At 42.4% G+C, this 27,766-nt stretch overlaps 1 protein-coding gene across 1 annotated transcript; it reads left to right on the top strand.

The window, feature by feature from the left end:
• The first annotated feature begins 7,370 nt into the window (after positions 1–7,370).
• Positions 7,371–27,178, top strand: CRTAP (cartilage associated protein). The gene is made up of 7 exons (XM_066322452.1): positions 7,371–7,825; positions 11,359–11,508; positions 12,069–12,240; positions 14,666–14,794; positions 15,732–15,877; positions 17,820–17,903; positions 26,495–27,178. The coding sequence occupies exons 1-7, from the start codon at positions 7,379–7,381 to the stop codon at positions 26,552–26,554; spliced, it is 1,188 nt and encodes a 395-aa protein (XP_066178549.1). The 5' UTR covers positions 7,371–7,378; the 3' UTR covers positions 26,555–27,178.
• The last annotated feature ends 588 nt before the right edge of the window (positions 27,179–27,766 follow it).

Below are 27,766 nucleotides of genomic sequence, written 5' to 3'. Positions count from 1 at the left end.
CCCTCTTTTGATTGGAGAACATTTCTCCTTTTTCATAGGCTCTGATAAAAATGTATCCCCATCTTTCTCAGAACCCCCTTGAAGCCAGTAAAGCCTACCCAGGGCATTCTCCAGGCTGTTGCAGCCCCAAGTGTTGCAGCTTTTCCTCATAGGATAAGTGTTCCATCCTTTGATCATTTCTGTGGCCTTGTTCTGTGTTTTGGTAGCATGTTCAGTTTTCTCTGGTGGCAAAAGAACTGCAGTAGGATAATCCCAGGTATGGAGGCCTGAAATGGTTCTGGTGGTGAAGAACCCAATAAAGCCATCCCAGCGAAGGGGTCCAAGACTTGGCTGTGGGCAGGAAGGGGTTGTTGGGGGGCTCCCTTTATGCATCAGAAGGGCCTCAGCTTGTCCCTCCTACCCCACTCTCAGGTTTTCTGACACCAAAACAAGGAGAGCTGAGTAGACTTGTCACAGCTCTTTTTGCTGCCTAACACAGTTGATTGAGTAGATGAGAACTGCTGCAGGGTTGCTGTCAGGTTTTGTGACAGATTGGGAACTGCAGAATATGCCACTTGGCTGTCCCTGCTGTGAAGGTGCCAGCCAGCATAGGAGGTGCAGGGGATGCAAAGGTTGACACTGCTCTCCCTGCAAGCCAGAGCTGAGTCCATCAGTGCTCCACCCCTTGTCTCCTTGCTCTTGGTGCTGAAAACCTCAGTGGTCTTCAGATGAACACATGGGTCCAGATCCTACCGGAATAAACAGATCTTAGCTGTCCTCGAGTTTCTTGAAGAACAGCTTATGCTCCTCATCTTTTTTTGACAACTGAAATAGCCCATGCCTACAAGAAAGAGGATCCCCTAAGTCAATATTTTGTGTTTCCTGAAAGCAGAAAATTCCTGGACTGCAAGCAGCATTCCCAGAGTCTTGGCAGGGCAAATATTGCACCAAGCTAGAGACACTTTGATAAATGGATTAATAGAATTATGGGCCAAATATTCCAGGTACTGGAGATGTGATAGTGAGGTACATGAAGCTGGAGGAGCAGATAGTTCCTTCAGACCTATTTCTGCATCTTTCTGGTATCTCAAGGAATAGGGCTTGAGACCATGAGGAAATTAGTTTGGAAAGCCGTGGTTAATTTTTTTTCTTTTCCTTTGGGCAGCATCCATTTCTACTCTCAGCCAAGCCTCTCTGCAGCCTCACCCCTCTGATCATTGCAGCAAGACAGGCAAGGGAGGACAGGACATGAGACAGTGACAGAACTGCTTTTTCCAGTGCCAGCGATGGGTGGCTCTCAGAATAAAAACTATTTAAAACATCAATTCAGTTGGATGATAGCCTTCCTTCTCACCCTGTGATTAAGCTGTACATTCCCTTTTTAATTATCACTTTTCTCTTAAAGATGCAGAGTCCCATTTACGGGGGTTTTTGATACAGTTTTGGATTGGAGAAGGGTCTCTTTCATTCCTAAACTCCAGACTGCATTGCTTTTAGAATACAGCCCACTGGATGTTTTTTGCCTGGTCATGGTCCTCCTAGATAAGGAAGAAAGCACATTTGCATTTCCAACTAGACATGAATAAAGAGTGGGACAGAAAAAATATCATGTGGAGATGCAGGCTTTCAACTGTACCTCTGGAGAGTTTCAGCTCTCAACCATTGGATTTGTACAACAAATATCAATCTCTTTGCCTGGATGAGAGTCTTACTCTAATGAAAAAGCAGCAAGATCAGTCAGTGTGCTCTGAAAGGGCCCATCTGATGCAAAGGTGGTAAGGTGAGAGGGCGGCCAGCCACACTAGCGAGCGCTTAGCCCCAGCAGAGCTCTGGCAGAGCACAGAGCAGCCTCAGTATTTGCAGCCTGGAAGGAGTTTGTAACAGCTAGCAGCAGCAGCAGACCAGCTCTGGATGCTTGCCTCTTCCTGGCACCAGACCATTCATCCCATATCAGAGCCAAACTGGCAGTGGGCTGCTCCCAAGGGGAATCGTGGCCATGCCATGAACTGCACAGCCTGGTGGGATTGGCCACCTTGGCTCTGTACAGGCATAGAGAAGCACCAAAGGGAGGAGAGTGGTGGTGTCACTGCTGAGAAGGCTGCTGTCCTGGGGGACTTGCAGCTAAATTTTAATTAACTGTCCTGAATTTCCTGGAAAGCACAACAGGCCTGATTTTTCAGATGGCTGCTGAGGTGAGCAGCTCTGGTTTCCTGAACAGGGGATCCCCAGGGGAAGCTGAGACAGTTGCCAGGAGCCTGCAGCTGGCATTACAGTGGCTGACAGGACTTGGGTGTTTCAGGAGCAATGGTGGCCAAGTGTCCATGCCCCCAGCTCCATAAGAAGCTCCTGGAGAGTGCCAGCATCCAGGGCAGAAAAACAGGCTGTGGCACATCACACAGAACTGCATGCAGGAAGGGCATTGATGCTCTGTCAGCTTGACCAGGGAGCAGCAGTACCCGATGGTGAGAAAGCCACAGCCTCTTTAAGCTCTCTACCCACCGCGACTGACACAACTGTCCAGAGAGAGCTCCAGCGGGATCCAGCTACTCGGGTGTCAGCTGCAGCCTGTGCCCTGCTCTCAGGGAAGTCCCAGATGGCAGCAGTGAGCACGGCTGTGGGAGCTGAGCCCAGGAACTCCTCCACTTAGTGCCAGAGCTGCGGGAGGAGGTGAGTAGTTATACACTATATACAAGTGTATATCTATACACTTACCTATTTATCTGTCCATTTAGTGCTGTATAAATTAGAGGGTTTTTCTTCCAAGCTCGGTGTTCACAGCCCATCCTCGTGGCCAAACACAAATCCAAATTCTTTCTCAACTGTTCCGTGTTTGGAAAGTTGGCATGGCCTGATCTGTGTTTGTGCTGGATGTTGTAACTGCCTGGGCTGTTGAGAGTTTTCAAGCTTATTTTGTTTCCTTTAGTTCTCTCCCTTTCTGAACAGAAAGGAAAATAATTAAAGACTTTGATTTCCAGGTTGTTGTAGCCTAAAGAGGAGCTGCCATCCACCAAGGAAGAAAAAGAGGGAGATAGAGAGGTCAAAAGATGCCCCTCGTTTCTCTGCAGGATGTTTGAGAGATATGAAAGTTGTTCCTCTTTCTGCTAGAAACTTGCTGCTTTTGACTTGAAACAGATTTAAACTTCCAAAGCCACCCGAATGATGCTGAAGGCAGTTGGAGGATCACCCCTCACAACCCAAATGTCTTACTGAAACTTCAACCTTCAGAAGGAAACTTTGGCAAACCCACGGTGGCAACATTTCATAAAGGTCAAAATAACACTTCTGGATTTAACAGCATTTATGGAACTAAGGGAATTAAGAATGAAGGGGGTTGTTTTCTAACTTCCAAGGTATTTGACACAACAAGAGGAAGGAACATGCACATGAGAAGCCATCGCCTGTGGGAGGAGGAAGGGTATCTCCCCAAGATTAAAGCTTAATTTGGGGGTTTACTGGGGGTAGAAGGAGTTTGATAGGGAAACTCATGAGATTGCTTTTCTACTTAGTTTATTAGCAAGGGTTATTGATTAGTAAACGTAAGAGTTTAGGGGTTGCTATGTTTGGTCTTTTTGCCTTTATTAAATCATGAAATTAAAAAATGCTACACCCAAACCAGACAGAAATTCAGAAAAGTAGAACTGACCAATTGAATTAGAAACAAAAGAATTAAAATGCCTGGGTTGTTTTCTCACTTCCAGGATGACTGCCACAATGAGAGGAAGGAACACACTTCTGTGAGAAGCTATCACTTGCAGGACAAGGAAGAGTCTTTTGCCAAGACTTAAAGAAGAATTTTGGGGCTAACAGGACTTAGAGATGGAATAGAGAAATTAACGAGCATTGCTATCTGCTTTTGTCAAACTTATAGTCATGTGCTACATTCCAGATGTCACCTGCCCTGTGTTTTCAATGTTTGTTTTCTTTTTTCTACTTAGTTTATGTAATTGTAATTTGAATAATGAATGGAAGAGGGTTGGGGTTGGTGATATTTTATAATGTGTTTTTAATAATGTTTTATATTATGTTTTATTATATGGTTTACTACGGTTTTTTATTTGTTTTATTAAGTTTCATAATGTGCTTTTTGTTAGTTAACCCCGAATTTGTTTGTTTCCATCATGTTCCAAATGCAGCATTGATTTGGAAAAAATGCAGCCACTCACTTTCTTCCCTTTGGAAAGAACCTGGCCCCTCACTCTGTGGGTGGGGAGTGGGAAGGCGGGTCCTTCTTCCTCCTACCTGTGGGATTTTATCATTTATTCCTAAGAACTCCAAAACGTAAGCTTGAAACTGCAAACCTTTCAAGCCTGGGGACTGACCCAGGTTTAACTTGCTGTTGCATGGAAACTCCTTTGCTTTCCAATTCAAATGTAAACATTTCCTTCATTTTGCTATTTCAAATCCTTTTGCCATGGGGTTCCCCGGGGGTGGATGCCAGGGTGTTGCCTAGTTTATTTTACCCCCCTGCACTGCTCCCAGTATTCCCTGTGGTGCTGCAGCCCCTGCTTCTGTGGCTCCCCTCGCTCAGAGGAATCTGACTAGCAGCACATGGCACTCAGGTTTCAGCCCTCCAAAGACAAGCATTAGGTTTTAATCCAGCAAGACAGAGTCATCCCAGATCCCACCATGCCATCTGTGGTCTCCTGCCTGCACTTGTTGGAAATGAAATAACTTTCCTAATTAATGGTTTTAATTAACTTTTTTATTAATTGTTTTAATAACCATAAGTAGTGTATTAGTCTTTAGCAGTGTAATTTTCCATTTTAGCTAACATGTAGCTAAGTTTTTTTTACAGACTTATTGTTATTGTAAGAGTGTGATTATTAGATCCCTGAAAACTTTAAGTTATGATGAGCTAACCCTGATAAACTTCAATGGGGAGTTAAAGGCTGGACACCTGGAATCCAGAATTTATAGCCATCCAAGGACATGTTGAATTAACTAGAAGATAAGGAAGAGACTAACAAAGATGATTCAACATATGCTGGAGACTCCCTATCTGGGAAAAAGATGTTAAAAACCCAAAAAGATGTGAAGTAATTAGCCTGAGAAGAGAGAAATCAATAACCAATAGAAGATGAAATAATAATTGGTGAAAAAATTACATAATTTAGAAACAATGAACATTAACTTCTTTGCTAAAAATGTATAAATATGTGAAAAGTTTTGAAAGTTGTGTGCATCTAGGTGGAGCACCCCGACCTGGAATAAACTAATGCCTACTCCCTAATGCTACAAAAACAGTGTTAGAGAGTTTCATTCATCCTGACGTTTTTGGCAACATACTGGCAAATCTCTGGGAATCAGCTGGCAGCAAAACTCCAGAAACTGTCAGTGAGTAAGAGCAGGAGTGACTGTGGGGATGGGACAACAGGCATTCAGCAGGAATAATGGCAAAGTGAGCAACATCTGCATGCACACACAAACCAGACTGTCAGACTCTTCCTCCTTCTGGGGGTTCCTCCTGTGGTGTGTAAGCTCCCAACTGCATCTTTTTTACCCAAGAAGGTTTAAAAATGGTGCTTACAGCCATCTGCCAAGTAAATCATCCCTATTCCATGCAAAGACAAAATGCAGAGTCCAGGCTGGCAGAGCTGACACAAAAGGCTAGCAGCAAGCCAGATTCAAAGCCTGTCTGGGGACACTTTGGTGCTCGGCCCTCCTGTGGAAAGGAACCAAACACCAATGACCTTTGATGTTTTATTTTGGTTTGGTTTTGGGTTTTGGTGTTTGTCTTCCCACAGGAAAGAGAATCTGGGGTTCCAGGTTTCTCAGCTGTTCAGGCCTGAAGCATGAAATAATAGCAACTACTTAGATACAACATTTCCAACACTTGCCCCTGCGGGTGATTTTGGGCTCAGAAGGGCACTCTCAGCTCAGTAATTTATGAGAGCCCCCGCTGTAATGAAGAATTCTTGAGCAGTTCACCAGCCTCCATCCTGTAGCTGCCTCTGCTGAGGAATGTAGATGAACCGTCCAAGTATTAAGTGTTGCTAAGGAATAATTTTCTTCATTATTGGTTATTTAAGTCACACACCTACATAAGCACTGATACTCAGCTGAAGAAAGAAAAGGAATAGAGAACTATTCTTACTAGATCTAGAAAGCACAGGGTTAAATGTCATCTAAAAGAACAGTAAATACTGCAACTGTCAGGGCTTGGGGTTTTTTTTGTTTGTGGGTTTTGGGGTTTTTTTGTTATTTTGTGGGGTGTGTTTTTGTTTTTGTTTTTGATTATCTGTAACTTCTAAGTTTAAAAATAAAAAGAATAGACAAAGATCTGGGCCTACACTTTTTGTTTAGTTTTGAAGCCATGCCAGCATTTCTGAATGGCCCTATACAAGTTTTTTTCCAGGCTGGAAGGTTCTCCAGTCCCAAGATCACCGCTGACCAGCACATGAGTCCACCAAGAGCAGTGGAGAGAGAGCAGCTGGTCCAACTCTGATTGTGAAATCTGGGAGGTTGCATATTGTCATAATGCAAATAGTCTATGTGTCAGACTGAAAGAACAATTCTAAAGAATTGCTTGATTAGATTAGGAACTTTTAAATTCTTTGGATCTTCAGACACAGCTTTTCCCACTTGCCAATGATTATTAATAATTAATGTAGCTGGACATCAGAAAATGCCCCAAAACCCTGCACAGAATCAGAGGAAGATGCACTGTTGGCATGCTATAGCTCTATAGCTCACATTTGAAGTATACTTATCTGGCAAATATTAAAAAAAAAAAAAAAAAAAAAAAAAAAAAAAAAAAAAAAAAAAAGCAAAACCACTTTACTTATAGATCTTTCACATTATTTTTCCTCAGGAAACCAAACATCGAACAGCAACAAGGGGCAGAAATAGTTCTTACAATTCCACAATGCCTTCTAACACCTTCTAAAAGTCCAGTTTCAACGGAAATAATGCCCAGAATTCTAGAAGTATTCCAATAATGCACTTATTGCTCTTCATCACAATATGAATGCGTGAACCTGTGCCATAGGTTTTGTAGATAAACATACACACCCAAAAAAAGAAAAAAAAAGAAAAAAATTGAAGGGTACAAGAAATTTATTTAGAACATATATTTTCCAAACAAAACCCCTAAATCGTGGATGGCAAAAAAAAAAAGGCACTTCTCACGGACACTGGGAAAACACATTAAGGAAAAGTTTCCTTGCAGACGCGACTGCTGCCGGCCCCAGCTCCGGCTCCGGCCGGGCAGCAGCAGCCGGAACAGCCGGCGATCAGCTCGCCCCGCCCCGGGGCCGCCTCTCCCTCCGCCCGGCCCGGGGCCGCCCCTGCCCTGCCCTCGCCCGCCTTTCCCTTCCCTCCGCCCGGCCCGGGGCCGCCTCTCCCGGCCCGGGGCCCCGCCGGCGGCAGCGATTTCGGGTTGCTGTGCGGTGGCGCAGCCATGTGGGTGGCGGCGCTGGCCGCGCTGCTGGCGGCGGCGGGGGCGCAGTACGAGCGCTACAGCTTCCGCAGCTTCCCGCGGGACGAGCTGATGCCGCTGGAGTCGGCCTATCGCTACGGGCTGGACCAGTACAGCACCGAGAACTGGCCCGAGAGCGTCAGCTACCTGGAGGTCAGCATGCGGCTGTACCGCCTGCTGCGCGACAGCGAGGCGTTCTGCCACCGCAACTGCAGCACGGCCGGGCAGCCGCCCCCCGCGCCCGCCGCGCCCGCCGCGGCCTCGCTGGAGGAGCTGCGCCTCCTGTCCGGGGTGCTGCGGCGGGCGCAGTGCCTGCGGCGCTGCAAGCAGGGGCTGCCCGCCTTCCGACAGGCGCAGCCCGGCCGCGACCTGCTCGAGGAGTTCCAGCGCCGCGAGCCTTACAAGTATCTGCAGTTCGCCTACTTCAAGGTGAGACGCCCCACGCCTTGGTCCCTCCTCCTTTCTCCTCCCATCCCTCTGCCCGGCCTCCGCTCCCCTCACCGCTGTCGCGGGCTCTCCTCCTTAAAGTCCCGCCTGTGTCGCGCCGCCCTCCAGCCACGCCAAACGCGCCTGTCAGTGTCGTGGTGGAGGGGGACTGCGTGGCGTGTCCCTGCCCGTGGCGTGTCCCAGGACAGGCTCGACAGACCCCAAATGCCTCGTTCACCCAATGCTACAAAACCTGCTGTCACGCCGACCTCTCACCTGGCCCTGGGAGCAGGTTACTCTGGGCCACAAGCTCCTTCCCCATCACCTCCTCCACACAAGTTGTCTTCTGCCTCAGCTCCGTTTCTTCCCTGCCCCGTGGTCAGCCCTTGCCCGCCTAGACGGCCAACCCTTCACTTTGTAATCCTCTCCTTGACAAGCCTTGCAGTTGTTTCCTTTCACTCCTGTAACCCGCAGTGGGACTAGTGTGTGCCTTGTCTTTCCCCCTTGTCTTACCCACACGCCATCCAGCTCACTCTTCACCCGTTTTTTACAACTTATCCAGCATGTCCCCTAGAATCAGCCCTTCCAGTTCTTCTTGAACATCTGGCCACTGAATGCTGCCTCTGTGTTCAGTAGCTGTGTCATTCCTGCCCCTCTCATCTTTACATCTGCCTTACTTTCTAACCTTCTCTGGAACTGTTTTCAGACTCTTCGCGTCACAGCTCTGCTATTGCAAATGATTTTCACTACTTCTTCTCCTTCAGCATGTCCACCTTCTTCACTTGCTCATTTCTGGTCCAGTTCTTTGAAGTGCAGCAGCCCCCAGCCTGTGACTTGCAGATAGCCTCATGCCTGGAAATCTCCAGTTTCATTACAGCCTTGAGAAGGAACAAAGCAAAAACTGGCTGCTGGAGTGGGAGACTGTAGTGCTAGCCATGGAATGGTATTTACCTTTTGCTCTTGGGTCAGCCAAGACTGGGAACATGCTCCTCTCTTAACAGGTTTCATCCTGTTTTTATACCTTCTTGTCATTCTTCTGTCCAGGATCGAATTGATTGTTTTCTCCCTGCTCATCTTCACCTTCTGTTCTCTGTGTAAGGGTCCATCCCTCCTGCCATCCCCTGAGACACTGCAACTATTTGAAATAAACAGGGCCTCTCTGTGGGAGGGGAACAAACTGAGCTCTTTGTCAAAATTGTTTTCTCTTTTAGGGATTCAGTCCCCATGTATCCCAGTGTACATTACATAGAGCTGTATGGTTGTGCATTATTTTGAGATTGCCTCTTGAGAACACACATCTTCTAAAGAACTGTTGCTGTGTCCTGTTTTTTGGAGTGCTGTTTTCTCAGCTGTTTTTCCAAACAGACACAGGGAAATGTGTTCTCATAAAACCAGAACAGGATCCACATGCACAGTATCACACTGACTTCTGATGCCTTCCCTAAGACCATACAAAGAACTTAACTTGATACATTAAAGCCCCTGCCTTTTCTTTTGACTGAGAGGCAGGAATTCTTTGAATTCTCAAAGCCATATATGGATACCAAAATGACATCACCACAAATGTTTCCTCTTCTTATCTTAATTTAACTATTGGTTCCCCTCTTGTGGCACCTACTAAGCGTGCCACATATAATTTCTTATATTTAACATCAAATATAATTTCTTCTTACCATTTCGAGTACAGTCTGTCAGGTTAGGAGTGTGAGAGGGAAATTGGAGGAATCCCTCCCCCTCCCTTTAAACTCTTTTTTTCAGTTACATTTGCATTAAGTTTGAGCAGAGTAGTTTGGTGAGTTTGCCTTTAGTGTCTGTTGTTGATACCGTATTTTATACTGGATTTTTAGTCCAGCTCCGAGCCCTTGTCTTTCTCTAGGGGAGCTCTGAATGAACCTTCTAGAGCTACAAACTGCTGCATACAAACGATTTTTTCCTAGCTGGTGGTTTCTGCGAAAGGAATCTCCCTTCCCCCACCCCTCTACCCCCCCTCCCAACAACATTTATAGTAGAGGAAGAAGCGGGAGGGAAACGCTTTAGGTAATTTTTTAGAGTGCCCGTGTGTGTATTCAGGTGGGCTCCGCAGAGGAATTTGCCACGTTGTAAGATTCTGGGAGTAGCTGCTCCTGCACTGCTGCTTGCTCCTCTGGAGGGAGCTTTCTCACAGCCACTGAGAGAAAGTGTACTTCACTGAGTTCACTTAGGAGTGTCTTTCTGCAAAACCTTTCTTTATTTTTTTTTTTCCTGAGAGGTGAACTTGAAACCAAGATGAATCATGGACCTAAGTAAAAATGAGACCTGTCAGCCTACCAAAGCAGCGGGGTTAGAGCTGCAGCACGAAAGAAACTAGGTATTTGACGAAAGTGCAGCTGAGATTTCCCTTTGCATTTAGCACACTTTGGGCTGCCTGGAAACATGTCGTTTTGGGACAGGCAGGAAGGGCAGAGCTCCAGTGCTGGGACACTCCTAGCGGCACAGCAGCACTGGGGGTGGGTTGAAGTCTTGCTTCTGTGCATTTGTCTCTCAGGTTCCTTCCCAAAATGAAAGGGCACCTTTTATGGGTGCTAGCAGAAGGGTGCGTGTGCACTGGTGCCTGGGATTCCTGCTCCTGGTTTCAAACATGTGCTGCCAGGAGCTATTTCACATGTGAGGTGGAGCTCTGTATCGCCTGTATGTCAATACACTGAAGGGGCTCGTGTGGATCTTGCCCAAGAAAAAGGGTTTTAACCTTGCACAAATGCCCCAGACTTGCTTTCTCTCTCTCACTCTTCCTAAATATGTGCATATATACTATATAATTTATGAAAATATGCACCTGTGTGTATATATATATATAACATTTAAAAAAATCATAAATGGCATCCACACAGAAGTATATACGTGTTTGGTACATGCAATTGGAAATGAGAAATGTACACTTCACAAATTATATCTAACAGGGATGGATTTTCAAAGTTAGTTTAAAAATGGGCACAGAAAATTGCTTTAGGACATGATTTTTGACCAAGTCTCTGCAGTATGCTCTAGCTTTGTAATGCCACTAGGAAAATATATTGTTGTAATGATGTCCTCTGTTCTACTAGGCAAATAAGTGACATAAATACATATAAACAGTGATGACTCCTGACCAGTATCTGTAGGTCAGCATCAGTACTTGCTGTGAGATTTATCTCTCCCAGGAGCCCTGGTATAGACTTTTGCCTTGTCAGCTCTATGAACAGGGGAGGGCAAGGGAAAAAACCTAATCTTTTTGATTTACAACAATCATCTATTCTTTCTGCAAAAATAATAGACTTCTAAAGTTTAAAAAAAAATTGTTCATAGTGATGCAGCTAGGAGTAAAACTGAGAAGAATAATATCAGTTTTACTGTACCATTGTATCTGCTGAGACTGTGCTCTCAGTAGAAGTAAACTTGTGAATATAGAGAATGCAAGAAAATTCATTGACAAAACTGGGAACTTTTGAACTGTTTTGGTTTTTTTTTTCTTTTCTCCAGTTAATCTTTTTTAACACCTTCTTTTCCTTATCCCTATTTAGGCTAATAATCTTCCAAAAGCTATTGCAGCAGCTCACACATTTCTTCTAAAGCATCCAGATGATGAAATGATGCAAAGAAATATGGCCTACTATAAGAGCATACCTGATGCTGAGGAGCATATTAAAGACTTGGAGACAAAGCCTTATGAGGTATGTTTTTTGTTCAGGACAGTCTACTCTTTTGGAACTGTTCAATTACCCCTCTTATTGGGTGAGATTCCGGGATGTAATTCTTTTATGTGTTCTCAGTTCTTTTTGTCATCTCAGTCATCTTTGTTCTGCCTTCTTGATGCATTCAGTAATTCTCACCTCTCCTGCACTTCATTGTTCCACAAATGAGTGACAGCAAATCAGGCAGTGTTGTACCTGAAAGCTAATTCATGGGTGCTGTAGTGGCACAGCTGAAAGTAGCTCAGACATTTGTCTTTAAGATTCCATTGAAAACCTCTGTCACAGCCTGTGCTTTAGATTTGCACCGTTACTTCTCTCCAAAAAGCTTTTCTTTTGATTGGAAATGGAATGACATACTCTGCTGTCTAGGAAATACCTGTTAAAATCCATTAGTCCCCTGTATTTGTTGTTCCTCACATCATCTGGAGAGCAGCTCCTACAGTCGTCCAGAAATGTGGAGACATCACATACTGTGTTTGAGTTTACACAACACTTTTCACGGGTCAGTTGCTGCAGATTCATTCCTGCCAATTTTTCAGAATCTCTTTGTCAGGGCTGTGAGAGCGTACAATGGCGACAATTGGCGGACATCCATCTCGGACATGGAACTGGCTCTTCCTGATTTCTTCAAAGCCTACGATGACTGCATAGCAGCCTGTGAGGGCTCCCGAGAGATCACAGATTTTAAAGATTTCTATCTTTCCATTGCAGGTGAGTGATTAGGAAGCATGAAGGAAAGATGTCCCCAAAGTGCATTTCAATTTATTCACAGGTTTGGTTACTCAAGTCCTGTTCCTCACTTTAGGCCAATAGGAGTTTATTAGATTCACTGAAAACTGCTTCAATTCTGGTTTACCTTTTCACTCTCTTTGGTAACATAAACGAGATTTATCAGGAAATCAGAACAGAGATCTTATATTAGCATGGAAGTTCTGTGTCAGAGCAACCTAGATGTGTAAATAACAGCTGCTCCATCTGGGTAGCAGTGGTCATCCAGCCAGGTCTCTTGACCATCATTTCAGTATCAGTTTGGCCACCTTTGAGGCTCAATGGTCAGCCTGCCTTTGAAATCAACTTTGTGGTTTGTGTAGGTGTGGTGGTCTGTATCTCTCTTCTCTTAAATATGACAAGGTTCTGTTGGTTATTTTTAATCTTTCCTACAGTAGAGTTTTACTAGTAGGTAACATCTATATTTTGTGGTTGTAGCCAAACATAAATTCATTGCTTTGCAAAGGAAAAGGGACATCAGCTTTTTGGATTGTTGTCAAATGTCACATACACATTTCCTAGGCTCTTTGGCAGTGAAAGTAATTAATTTCTCCAGTGCTCTGACAGCTCAGTCTTGTTGACAGTGTTTTTGTGGAGAACACCTGCATGTTTTCTCAATAAACTTAGAAATTCTCTTGCATTTTTTTTGTTTAAAGTTGCCTTAAGGAAAAACATACCAACTTTTTGTCCTAAAGCCATAATATGTCTTGGTGAGGGGAAACTTTTGTGGAGGATGTTTATACATGAGCAGCTTCAGTTTCTCATGGTGTGCAGCTGGTATCCACCAGTACAGCTGACATGGAAAAGCTATTGCAGGCTATTCCTCAAGCCTTGGCTTGCTCTTGGGCAAAACAGGCAGGTGTCCAGGATAGCAAATATGGAGTGAAGCACAAATCACAGGCGATAAAGCAAGAAGCACAGACTTTCTTCCCCAGTGGGTCAGAGCTCTGACATCAGGAAAATCCCCAAGGCACTGTAAAGAGTAGTATCTATGCTCAGCTGTGATTGACACTTATTGTCACCCTCCCTCTTCCTCCTTGGAAGGGAAGGACAATTCCCAGCAGTAGTGATGGGAAGGAAAGGTAGGAATTGCTGCCTGATGTCACCATGGCCATATTCATGCATTTCAAGTATTTTGCTGCTGAGATAAGAACATTCAAATTTATTTGCATTGCTTGGGATGAATTGTCCTTGTGTTTCAGGGAGAGAGATTGTACCTCCAAGGGTCTGCAGGAAGCAGATGTAGCGATAAGTGTTATGCAGAAATATTTGGGTCTTGCACCAGGGATGTGCTTATCACTGAGCAGTGAGTTATGTGAGGAAGCAAGCTGTCCTCATTGCATGGGATCACTTCATTGAGGGATTCACATCTCTGGCTTTAACTGCTGGCTGGAATTGAACACTACTGTGTCTGGAGATTCCACTGCTCTTATAAAAGATGGATCTCATTTTGCCAGTTATTTTTAGTTAGTTTTAGCAGTTATTTTTTGTTAACCTCAGTGTTCATCATTTTAGGAGTTGTCAGGGATGAAAAGAATTAATTTGTCTTGGTCAGAAATTTGCTGTGCAAGCTTAGCTAACTTGCTTCCACCTGCCAAATGTGGCTAACAGAGAAACTAAGACTTCAAAATATTTCTTTTCTGTGCTGTTGATGAATATGATATATCCAGAAAATGCTTGAAACTTTTTGCTGAAAGGTTTTCTTGAAACATATTTTCTTGAAGATAAAATCACCTCTAGTCCTATTTTGCGTTATATATAGCAATTTTTAGACTGGGTAAGCTTGTGAACTTACATGTTCCTGTGGTTTTTCTGTGGTGAGCAGCATATTCTTCATCTCTATGAAAACATCCAAACTCTGGGCCCATAACGCAGCCATCTCTGGAGGTTTATTTTGCAGTCACCTGCTGTATCTGTCTGTGACACAATTGTACTCAGCAGCATGAGTTCCTTATTTGTGCAGTAATATAAATAAGTTGCGAAGGCTTGCAAAATTTAGAAAAGGAAAGAAAGCACTGTTAAGTTTACAGCTAGGAAATAATCCAGTACTGTGTAATTCTCTATAAAACCCATCACCACGTGCTGCCTGTAGGTGTCAGTGAAACCTAAGTGCTCAGTTCTCTGGAATTCCCGCTATGATGCCTTAAGAGTCAGCCGCACAGATTTTTACAGAAGGGCCTAGTACCAGCACTTGATTCCTACTTCAGATGGAGCTGTAGATTCTCAGTACTTCCAAGCAGCAAGATCCCGATGAACAGGACCCAGGAGAGCATTATAAGGCCAAATTTTAATAGGTGACTAATTGGAGGGATTATAACAATTCACTCTGAGCCATCCATATCCTCTGTTGCTGTTTTCTTCCTTTCAGATCATTTTATTGAAGTCCTTGCGTGCAAAGTGCAGTGTGAGAGCAATCTGACACCCATTATAGGAGGCTTTGTCGTTGAAAAATTTGTGGCCACCATGTACCATTACTTGCAGTTTGCATATTATAAATGTAAGTAGTGATTTATTGTGTATAAATAATGCTAATGTTGGATGATGGGGGACAGATTCCATTCATAGTATTCTCCCTCTAATTTTATGCTTCAAAATGTAAGTAGTGGCCTCCAGAATCTGCTTTTTAAACTGTTCTGGGACAGAAAATCTAAGTTTCCTGGTGTCTTTTGCTCCCTGATATCACTGTAGCTAACAGACATGGGACAGAATTTCTTCCACAGACAAACCTACAGAGTATTTCATACTATTTGTTTTTTTCCTAGTGGATTTTTATCATCCTGTTAGAATGGCGCTAAGTGGGTTTTGAAGAAAGAGGGGACCACTGAACAGAAATTGAAGTGTTCAGTGCTCAGTGGTGGCATATTTGATGGGTAAATTAATCAGTGGAAGTTGTGGTTTCTTGAGGAGTTGCTTGCACTGTGAAGAGCACATGTAGCCCTTACAGCTGTTCCTGCAGGCTCCAATATCAAAGGGAAGACACATCAGCCATGTAGCATCAAGCCATTAATGACTCTTGTTTGTGTTGTTTGGTTACACACTTTACACCTTGACTCTTCCCTCTTTATCAATCCTAATTGTAGGGAGAAGTAGGGAGGGGTTTAATAGATTTTTGTTTGTTTTTTTAAACAAACGCCCCAGTGTGTATCACCAAGCTGTGTTGTGATACTGGGGTACCTGGGAGGAACATTTGGTTAGGATTTTTGTGGAAAACCAGCAGAGGTTGATGATGAGTTGATTTTTGAATCATGGCCTTGTGTGTTTTGGAATACAAAAATAGCGTATCATTTCTGGGGAGCAATTTTTTTTCCCTATGCAGCTGGTGAGGAGGTAGAGTATGGGCTGTGTTTCCATCTGAGTTTTCCAGAGCTTAGATGACAGTAGGAATTTGCTTATTTACCTTACCTGGATTTTTTTGGTGTGTGTTTGTTAATTAGTGAATGACATGAAGAATGCAGCTTCTTGTGCTGCAAGTTACCTTCTGTTTGACGAGAAAGATGAAGTAATGAAACAGAACATGGTCTATTACCAGTACCACAAAGACAAGTGGGGACTTAAAGAGGAGGATTTTCAGCCCAGATCGGTAGGTGAATTACCTAAAATGGCTTCTAGACACATTCAGGTATTTCTCTGAAACTCAGTGGGAAAATGTAGGATATCTGCTGGTTCTGGAGTTTAACAGGTCTGTTTTATTAAAATCATATAAGAAGTTGTACACAGAGGTGTAGTGTGTCATGTAAACAGTGAATGTCATCATAACTCTTCCCTTTCTGTTGAAATATACTATGATAGCATATAATATATGATGAGAAGTAAACTCTTGCTGGTACTTCTCCGACACTTAGGCATATTTTATCTTTATGTACCTCTATAAATAAAGCAACTGGCCTCTGAAATATCTGATGATGAAATCTGAGTGACATTCAGGCTTTTGTGAATCATTATTTGCCAACACACAGTTGCCCACTCACTTGTTATTTCAGGTTCTGTGGGCATTGGAATGTGTCTGAATATGGTAACTCCAGCTAAACTGACTTTCCATTACTCCATTTAGAACCCAGTTGGGTGGATGAGGATGGAAAAAGGCTCAGGACTGTATTGTGTCTAATTATCTAAATTAAAATGCTTGCCGCAAAGAAGGCATCAGTCCATCCAGCAACAATTGTCATCTGGCTTTTTAAAAATAGGTTTCCATGCTGTTCTTAAATTTCCATGTCCAAGGAAGCCTGGACTGTGATATCAAATTGGATTCTCCAATGTTTCTTGTTACCAGGATTTAAGTCATGCAGCTAAATTGTGACACTCAGTGACTGCTTAGGCATCAGTCTTATGGGCTGTACAACCAGTTAGTCATTAGCAATAGATGTTCCACAAATTAAATTTAGGGCCTTCTAGTCATGCTTCTTAGAGCACACACTTTATTGGCACAGTGGGAACCCAGGCCTGCCCTGCAGGGCCAACTGAGACAAAAGGCAGCAGCATCAGCAAGTCTGAGCTCACAGGGGAAGGGGACAGCTCCTTTGTCACTGCTTTTGGAACAGAATGGTGCATTATAACCGTATTTCAGACAATGTTTGGTGGTAGGGTGGGAGTGAGGGGTAGCAACAGTATGAAACTGCAAACCACAGACAGATTTGGTGTGTGTGTGCAGAGAGGGCAGAACAAGGGCCCTACACATGCACTCTGAATGTTTCATTGATAACTTCTGGAGCTGGGGACTACAGATAATTTGATTTTAAAATACAAAATATTAAATGCACACAGCTGTATTTTCTTGTACTTTGATCTACATAGCTATAAACAGAAGTTGCTCACTGTCCTAATCACTTGCCTCGAAAACCATAATGCCTCTGGTTTATTTTCAAAAGGTGGCAATGGTGTGACAGCAACATTTGGCTCTGGCACTAACCTTTAGGTGTTCTTGTGAAAGAGGGAGTCTCCTGTTTTCTTCCCTAAAAGAAGTTAAATAATCAAAGCAGATGACTCACACATACGAGAGAATGTGAGTGAGTTACCCTGTGCTGTCAGGGCACACAGCCAGGGAGCGAGCAGGGACAGGTGAGTGACACTGCAGAGTGTCCAGGCTCAGGCTGGGCTGGTGAGTCATTATCATGCAAAACAGCTCAGTGTGTCTCTTTCCCAGAGCTGCCTGCTGCCATACGCCAGCACAGGGAGACAGAGGCTTTCTCCTGTCCAAAGCCCACTGGAATGCAGGCACAGGCTCCTGCTCAGCCCTGGCAGTCTCATTCCTTACTCTCAGACTTGCCAGTGCTTTGAAACATGAGAAAGAGGAGAATGCTTTGTTCTTGCAGCGAGGGAGCCTGTGCTTAGGAAGATCCACAGAAGAGTTGGGAATAGGCTGTTTCCTGTCTTGCTGTTTCCTTTCTCAAACACTGTGAACCCTGCCTGGGATCTACCTTTGTTAGCTCTGGGTCTGATTTCACTGGGATAGTTTCAGGAGGCATGTGATGATGCTCCCGTGTCTTGCTACCCTGAAGTAACAGAGATGTTTGGGTTTTTGATAGGAGGCAGTTCGATACCACAACATTACCACCCTCCAGCTGGAAATGTATGAATTCGCAAAGGAACATCTGATGGATGATGATGAGGTGAGTTTTATAGAAATAAAATCATGGTCAAAAAAGCAGCAATCGCATTTAAAGTGAAGATGATGCATCGCTGTAATTCCAGGATTTCACTAATATGGAAAAATCTTCTTGTAACCACGACCAATTTATAATAAATTTTTGTTTGGTAAATGGAGTATAAGAACAGACCCAAAGAACATCATGTACCACTTAAAAAAATATGGACAGAATTAACACAGAGGTAAATATATAATGCACTGAGCCTACAGAAAAAAAAGAAAACCCAGTTTTTGAGTTGTAACACCAGGGGGCAGAGAAATGGTGTATATATATTTAAACCAACCCTTTTTCTGGGTTTGATGTTTTGAGGGGGGCCAAGGGGGGGGGGGTGTGGATTTTTTTTTCTGCAATGTTGTTGAAATTAGATTTAAAGGTCCTTACGATTTTGTCCAGAAGTAGCCACCTAAATTGTAATTTTTGTCCAAAGGAAGTCTTGTTATCTGTTATTTTTTTCTGCTCAGTGGTATTTTGGTCACCCAGTCATGCTTTTTAAATGGTTGGAATTCGTGGTCAAATAACATATAATGACTACTATTTACGCTGGAAAATATGTAAAAGGGCTTTTTTATTTTGGTGCAAGAAAAGTAGTTTAGTTGTTGAACGAGCATTTCCTTCTGCAACTGAAATTTAAGTATAATTCATGAGAGGTTTTGGATTGCCTTTTGCTTTGGTTTTGGGTCCTTTCATTTAGAGGTTTAAAAAAACCTTCAAATGATGAAATGTTGCTAGCATTGACAAAGAAAGAGCTCTGCTCAGTTATGACATGAGCCAAGGGTATCTGTAATGAGCACTGCCAAGGTCTTTTCTAGTTAAAAAAGATGAAGATGGTTTATGTTAAAAAATGAAGGCACCTTTGCAATTTTTGTTATCCAACCCATAGGGGGAGAGAATATTTTACAGCAAAGAAGTAATGTCTGTGTTGCCTTCAGTATTCTTGCGATCTGAAAACAACTCTATGTAAAATTCCATTGCAAGCTTACCAGATTTGGGAAGACTTTCCATTGTGATAAAACCCCCTGAAAGACAGTTTAATAAGCTTGCTTTAAGGTTAAGCTTCGATGAGGACTACTGTGTATGGATGTTCATCAAGGTGTGAAATACTTGAGCACTTTTTATATTCCCTTGTTGATTTGTGCTTTGTCCATGATGTCTTCTTATGTTAGGCATGGGCTTAATTTGTACTTTTTTTCCTTCTTTCCTATCTGCTGCTTCAAAACACAGGGATGAGTAATTAAGGAGGGGGTGAGGAAGTCCAGTTTGAGGGTTTTCCCTATGTATTGTTAGAAGAAGGGGTTATAGAATGATCTTCAGCGCCCAGCACTTTGTGTAGAATAAACAAGCATTCATTTGCTGGCATTCATTCCTGTAGCCCCTTTCACCAGGGTGATTCCAAATGACCTTGCAATCTGCAGGAGGGTGGTGCAGTGTAAACCTCAGTTAAACTTTTGGGCTGACAAGGAAGTCAAATTACACTGGATTATATGTTTGGATTAAACAACCAAAATTACTGGGCCTGCTTATGCCACAGATATCCCTACCTCACACTCCCTTTGTATTAGGAAAGTTACCATTCTTCTTCTCAGGGGAAAAGCTGAAGGGCTTCTGTGCCCTCCCTTGCTAGGGCCTGAAACCCTGTGAGGGATGGAGGCTGTCTCCATGCCTCTGGCTTTCCTCTGGCTTTTAGTAGTGAACTCATAAATCCCTGGCTACCAGAACTTGTCTTTGGCTGCAGGAGACTTCCAGGGAGTGCAGACAGAGCAAGAATAGCACAAAGGTAAAACCACTGCCTTGCAGTTTCTGCTCTATGGGCAGGACCTGGTAGTATAAGGGGATTTTTTTTATTTTGTTTAATATTTCTCCTGGCACGGATAGAAGAGTTTGTTCCATAGGAATGTTGAAAACTGATGAAAACCCCAGATAAGGCATTACAGTAAAAACTTTATTAAAAATTGTTAAGGATGGAGGCAAGCTCTCTTCTAAGTCCTCTCTGTTTATTTAAACCATGTGCTTCTTGGGCCTTAGGCCATACCTTCTGTGAGTTTCTGTGGTGCATGTTTGCTGTTTGTGAAGTTGCTTGTAAGTAAGATAGCCCACAAGATAATCTGCAGGAAAAAAAAAATCTTTTTTCTTTGATGGAAGCAAAAGGATTAATGTGGCAGGAGGATTCTGTCCTATGTGAGCATCATTATTTTCAAGTAGAGAATCTCATTTTATCCAGGCTTCTCAGTGCTCCCATATCCCAGATCATCCATGTGTCTTTCTAAATGTCATTAGCAAAGCGAGTTAAAACATTTGGCTTCTTCAGGAGTACATAGCAGTAATTGCAGAGGCTGGAACTGGCAATAATGATTTTTGCATATGTTACTACAAGAGTACTGTCAAGTTACTACAAGAAATACTGTCCTGCTTGTGTTGCTCTGTGAATGTTTTTCCACAAGGAAATGAAAAATTCTTAATTCAAACATTTAACACAGTAGAGGTGACAGAATATTAGTGCCAGCTAGCTACAAATTACTTTTAAGAAAAAGTAATTATTCTTAAATATCCTTGCAGTTTTCCACAGGGAGATTAAAAGAATATTACAGAGTTGTCATCTTAGTTGGCCATGGATAGACAAGCTTCTTGAGTTCTGTTCAGACGTGTAATGCATCAAGGCTATCATGGATACAGCTCTTGGTAGTGCACAGATTTAAGTGGCAAACTGAAATGCTGTTAAGAGCCAGACACTCAGCTAGTGTAAATGTAACTGCAACACCACACTAATTGTATGAGACATGGTTTTGGCCCATAAAATCAGTGCTCTTATGGATTTTTTTTTTTTTTTTTTTGTGTGTGTGAGGGAGAAGCTACTTTGCTGTTCTAAATTACATAAGAACCACAAATATTTGGCAGGGATGAGCCTACAATGTGATAATTCTTTCAGTACTTAATCAGTAGGTGAAAAGCTGTTGGCAGCTTTGACCCACTTTTTTGACATCTTTCTTTTTATTTGTATATAGTGTGTGTTCCATTTGTGTAGTGGTTGAAATTAAAACACTCTGTGTTTCGTCACGTCCACGTAATGCAAAGACTGAATTAATGTGACTGGTGGAAAGAGGACATATGGAATAGCATCAAAACACAAGGACCCCAGTAGAGTACTGATAGCAAACAGTAATCTGAATTCAGCCTATTTTTCAGTTTGGGAATTGCTAACAAAGTACGTTGATCTTTATTGACTCACTCCTTGCATATGTTCAAATGATTTACACAAGTGTGCTTGTGACAGCAAGTTGTAAGTGCAGACCTGCAAACCCTGCCCTGCCTGTGACCTCAGAGCAGCACAGCTCCAGCAGCACTGCTGCCCTGAGAAGAGCCGGTGGCAGCTGTTGCAGAGAGAGTTGCCAGCTGATGGGCAATGCTATGGTCCCTGTTCAACAAACACTTTTTCAAAGAAAAAAGAGGATGAGGTTTTGTTTTTCTCATCATCATTTTTTTAGTGGAGATTCTTCCCGTACTGCTGGGTCTTTCTGCTTTCTCCTCTTGCTTCTGCACTGCTGGATGTATGTCTTGGTCTTCCCTCTCCCATTTAAGCCACTTTGCATGGGAAGCTGCCAGGATGGTCGGGCTTAAATGGCAGGATGGCCCCAAGCTGCAGGTACTGGCATTTGGAGGAACTTCTACTGCCCAGATTCTCTTAAGCTTCTGCATGCAGCATAAAGCAGGCAAGAGAGCATGATCAGAGCTCAGAAACAAGGCCACTGGAAGGCTTCTGCTTTCAGTGCAATTGCAGCAATGTTGAAGTCCCTCTGCAACTGGGTTGACTCATGTTTTGCAGGCATTATAAGTATGTTAAAAGGAAAGCACATTTACTGGTTTACTGTAAAATACTACTGTAATAACTGCAGTGTACTGTAATCTCCCATAATAGATGGGAAAAGACCAGTTAAAAGTTCAGAATATATCATTAAAATGAAATGGAAAAATATTTGAGAAAGTAGTTAATATTAGTGTAAAAAGCAAGTAAGCTCTCTTAATATTGAGGGAAAAAAAAAACCCAACCCCTAAAAGCATGTCGCAGTTGGTCATATTGTGGACTAAGTGTCTGAAAAAGAAATAAGTTAAGGGCCAAATAATTTTTATGCAGAGAGAATTGAGGGATTTTCTTATATTTTCCCCAGCTAGAATGTGAGGAATGTCCAGCCTGGACTGTACAGCTCATGGAAGTTCTGGCAGGACTTTGAGGTGGTTACAGTGAACTCTCAGGTTTAACTGAAGTTTAGATCAAGAAACTTTCTCTTGGTTGAAGGCTGAATAAACCTTTCAGGCTGAGCCACTCGTTGACACATGCCTTACTGTTATCCTGAAATAATGTTTCCCCTCTCCAAAACATTGCTGGCCAGTGGGCTGTGTGGTGTGTGTGTATGCAGGCTCTGTCAGATCCATGGAGCAAATGTCGTCCAGAGTCATCTGGAAGACATTTCCAGATGTATCAAACCTTTGTCTTCACTCTTGCAAGGTGATTGTTTGTTCTTGAACAAAATCTGCTGGTTTCATAGTCTTGTGACTACTCCCATTACTTACTAGGGCAGTTAACACAATAATTAATTATAGGGCAGCTAGATCCTCACCTAGAGGCCACCCTTCTCATTACCACAACCTGATCACCTATACCCAGTACATGAGGGAATCAAATCTGCTGCTCTCACTGTTGAAAAAGTTTCCAATCATTGAGGTCTTTGAACTTTAGCAAAATTTTAATTTTTTGCTCTGAAGGACTGCCAAGGGACATTTTGTGAGATATGTATTTTCCTTCTAGGTCGTAGATTATAAGGAGACAAAGATCCAGCCAATTCTTCATGCTCTGTGTGTTGTCTCTTAAGGTTGTTTGTTGGATGAGTTAGAATAAAAGCTGTTTCCTATTCATTCACTCATAATCACACATAAAAGCATGTCCAGAATAATAATTTTCTGTGGATCTTAATTCATTCTAGAACACTATCTTTTATTATCTTCTCTGTTGCTTCCCTGAAGAATGGGAAGCAGTACATACAGAATCCCTATAAGAGAGGCCATCAGCAGATCTGTGTTAGAAATGTAATGTAATATCCCATCTGCATATGGATTATTACAAGAAAACTTACTGTTTCCCATAACTTTTCCTATCCACACTGAGAAAGGACAGGGTGGAGGCAAGGACCCATGAATGATTAATGCTTGCATTTGCAAAAGGCAATCATTGCAAGCAATGGCAAAGTGTCTGGGTTTGTCAGTGAGCAGTGCAGCTGCTTGCCAGTGTTTTTAAATGATGCTGTTGAAAGAAAACTTGGTGCTGTGCCATCAGCCTCAAGTGTGCCATAACTTAGCCAGGTACTTGTAGCTCTTTCTCTTTGCTGTTTCATTTTAATAGTTGGCTAGGAGTCTCCAAAGTACAGATGTTTCTTTAAAAAAGTTGTGTTTTGTGAATGTGAATGCAACATTTAATGTTGCATAAGGAAGGGCCTGGCCAAATGTATATCATGGTCTTGGACACTCAGTACACTGAGGTACTAAGGGAGGAGTTTTGCATTCTTCTCCTTTTAGGTCTTTTTTTTTTTTTTTTTTTTTTTTTTTTTCCCAGTGCTCTAGCTTCTCTTATGATGGTGCCTCAGTCTCACTAGCCTGGGTTAGCTTACTCAGAATTGACCAAGAACCCTGTTTTAATTTTTTTTATTAGTATTCTAATCCACCTGCTCACATACCCTCTGTAAAACCTTCTTGAATTAATTACTGTGGCACAAAACTTGTTCTTTCTGTGTATGCCTCTCTTCAGTTACCAATCTACACCAAGAGTGCTCACTTTGCATATCTATCAGATAATTAGAGGTTCCAGTTGGACAGATCAGCTTCTCTGATTCCTCCTGCCACTCACACCAGTCTGGGAACATTCCCCTTTTTCTGCTCGATATCACACCTCCCATATTTCAGGCTATACTTGTTCCATCTTTTCCCATATATCCTTAGTCTGATGGTCATGCTTGGACTGGGAGAGGAGGGAGGAGGTTGGTAGCACAGGGAGAGAGGCTATGGGATGCCACTAAGCTGTTCAACCTGTACCTAGCAAACCTGTAGGGCACAACTGTGAGCCAGGCACAGAGGAAATGCTTCCCTGCAGCTGACCAAGCAGCCCACGTGTGTGTTGGTGTGTACTTTCCACTTGTTGGCTGTCCAAATATCACTCATGTCTTGGTCTGGCAGCAAACCCTTCTCTTCCCCAGCTTAGCACTTCACATCCTGATCTCCTACCTGGCAGCCAGACGTCTGCATGGCCCTTTGGGTCATGGATTGCTCACCATGATTCACATCAGCACTGGGCTGGAGCAGTGTGTGTTGTATTTATGTTGTATTTATGTTGCCTGCCTTGGAGCTGGTGGCTGTTGTGCCCTCGAGTAGCTGGCAGCCAACTGAATTATGGGTTTGCAGCCAACTTTGCATGGAAAATCAGATGTTCTTCCCATAAAGGTAGGGAGGAGCCAAAAGAGCACAGCAGGTGACAGGAGGGACTCTGTCTCACTGAGGGACTAAATCGTGTCAAAGACTCATTTCAGGCTCCAGGTCTGCAGGCATAGACCAGCATCTAGAGGTTACTAGATATCAGCAGACAGAAGGCTTTTTTTTCCTTGGAATGAACACCTGGGGAATATGTACTGAGCTCAGCCATGCTAAATGTCTGGTGCAGTGTGAAGTGAGTGCCAATGGGACAAGGGCAGTGATGGCCTGGTCACAGCTGCCAGCGTGACAATGTGATGGCCTCTCCTTGGGCTGCCAACCACTCTGCTGACAACTTGCAGCTGTTTCACATTTTGATAGTGAAGGTACAGGCAAAAGTATTTTAACTGAGGTTTTGTTTATCTTTAGTCTGGATGTTTTGCCTTTTCCAAAATAACCAACATCCAGGCAATTACTCAGTTGTATTGCAGCATATTTTATGTACATCGTTTCAGCCACTGTTTTTGTATTTTTGCCATAGTTCAACCTCTCTTATTCCTCAGTACATCTAATTAGGCCACAACAGCTTCTGCAATGCTTTCCTTTGGACCTCAGTTTCAGACACTAGAGATTTCATATTTCAGTTTGGGTTTTTTTCCTAATACTGTTGCATTTAAATATCCTTTTTAATCTCTTACATGCTTCTGGATTTGAAAGCATATCAGAAATAAAAAACTTGAATTTTGCCTGTATGTTGTGTGTCTTCTGAAAAATTCTATCTTAGTGATGAGTGTGACAATAATACTTAAATCTTTTGAACAAATTCAAAGCACAACAAATTGCCATCCTTCAGGACTTGCTAAGATCCCTTCATAGTTGCAAAATCTCAGTGGTCTTTTGAGATGGAACTGTGAAGCTGGGAACAACAGTAACAGTTATTTCAGCCAGCTTTCCTCCTGCTTTTATTTTTGTTTGCTTAATTTCATTATTTCTCTCCTGGCTAGTCATGCTTCCTAAATGTGTGATGTTAATACTTTTTAATCACAATATCCATAATACCATTATTGTATTCAGAATAGACAAAATTTCTCTAATTGTTTTCATTGATAGAGTTTTAATGCCCTTTTCTCACCAGAATAGAAAACAGCAAAATTTTGAGTCTTAGAATGTAAGTGTCTAGAAGATGCTGTCTTTCTAAGGAATGCCTATTTGGACAAAAATGTGCTAAAAGTGTAATTAGGATTATAAACATCAATTGTACAGATTCAATTAGAAGCCTGATACAGTTCAGAGAGACTTGGAATGGGTGGTGAAGGAAAGAGGGAAAATGAGCGTCTAAACAAGGATGACTTGCTTTCAACATAACTGGTATAAGTTCTCATTAATTTAAATATGAGAAGGAAGACATTTTACTAAGGTGTAAGAGGACATAGAACTACGTTAGGAGTAGTTTAAATAAAGCTGGATGGTTACATTGTGTTGGTGCCCTGTGTCAGCAGAGTGTGAATTTTCTGGTCTGAATCTAAATCCAGTATATTTGTTTCCAGTATGGAAAACATTCTAGTATCTCTGGTTCTTCACATTTTTGCTGCATTGAAGCACAGCTTGTGAGGATCCGTGGTTGTAAATGGAGATGTGTGTTGAAGGGTGTGACAGGTCACATAAAGGGTCAGAACAGACATACAAAGGCAAAGTTATGGTTCTACAAGATGCCTTGGCTGTGGATTTTGAAGCTTTCTAAATTTTTTTTTAACGTTTTAAGCCATTCTAACAACTTCCTTATTTAACAGGTGCTTTAAATATTTATTTCTCTCTAAGTTTGAGGATTTCATTTTCTATTTAAATAACCTATAAAAGTATGAGAGGGTTTACTGTGAAATGTATAGCTTTTTTTCCTTTTACGGTCTATGTCACTGCAAGTCTTGTGCTATGCCTGTGTGGGCCTTTTACCTACATTTTATAGGTTTGTTGTACTAGTGTCTGTATAGAGGGTGTTAAAAATATCTAGACACCTATTACTACAGTTTATTTTTTGGTTAAAATAGCAGAAATTTCCCACCAATTTTGGGAGTTAATTTCTTTCTGTTAAATTTAATCATTTCTAGGGTGAAGTTGTGGAATTCCTTGATGATCTGTTAGAAGTGGAGGAAAAGAAGGAATACTGATGAGTGAAACCACCACGAAGTATTTTACAAAAGTGAAGACTCACCATCGCTCCTTACTATTGTTTTTGATCACCTGTAGTTCCAGTTAGATATACCTCAAAGGTGCTTCATTTAGCTGCACCTTTTGTCCCAAGATCCACTCCTGAAAGGTCACTTCCATGCTGCACTGACTCTTCTGTGAGCATGGCTTTTCACTGTGCAGAACTGGTGCACATGAGTTTCCCCTTTGAGCTTTCTTTCCTTTACACAAACACAACAAAACAGGCTATTTCTGTTTTCTGGGATAACGCTAAGGTTCCTCATTTTGCTGCTGTTCTACTGAGTTGTAGCAGTACAGCTAAATTCTCAGGAACTTTTGTCAGATTACGAACTATGGAAGGCATTGCAGTTCCTCTTTCTGAGCTATGAATTGTATTATTTATATATGTCTTTTTATGTGATGGTGAATAAAGTGATAGTGAATCCCAGTGCACCTGAAAGATATTAAGGTACATTTAAATAGCTGAAATAAGGTGATTAACAAAGCACAACTAATGATCTTGTAAACATTGCTTAAAGAATTCTGAAAGCAGTGTTGATCTTTCTTGAATGCTAAATTAAATTCCACTATGTGAAATTGAATAATTTTCTTCCTCTTACTTACACAGTTCTTACTCTTTCTGTTGAAACAGCCTGTGATCCCTGTTGAGGCAGGACCAGTCTTGTATGAAATACTGATGATTGATGTATTTAGTATTCTCTTCTGTAAAAGAATAGTTTGTGTGGTTTTTTCAGCCTGGTGGGACTGTCTGCATAGTTTTCATCCAAAGGTAAGTACAGGTGGAAACTCAGGAGATTTTCACTGGAATAATGAAAAATATTTATATGTGAATTCCTGGCCTTATTAACTGTACAGCATAGTCCAGTACAGAAGTATTGGCACAGACCAAGAAAGAGGTGATAGAGAAGAGTAATGAATTAGTGCCTAAGTCTACTGAAGAGCAAAAAATCCCCTTGAACTCAGAGGAGGATACAGGATTTCATCCTGTGCTTTCCTCTTTTGTTTTCAAGGATCAAGTCCTGCAAGTGGTTTCATCCTGCTTCCATCAAGGGGAAATGAGCATTCAGTGCATATGAGCATCCAGGTGAGCATTCACCTCCTATGATGCAACTGTCATTCAGCTGAATGGAAGTGAATTACAAACCTTTAATTTGCTTTGAGTTTTTAAAAAG

The sequence above is a fragment of the Sylvia atricapilla genome, chromosome 1 (assembly GCF_009819655.1).
Source record: "Sylvia atricapilla isolate bSylAtr1 chromosome 1, bSylAtr1.pri, whole genome shotgun sequence".
NCBI lineage: Eukaryota > Metazoa > Chordata > Aves > Passeriformes > Sylviidae > Sylvia > Sylvia atricapilla.
Note: the sequence above shows the minus strand (reverse complement) of the source record. Positions and strands in the feature narration are given on the sequence as shown.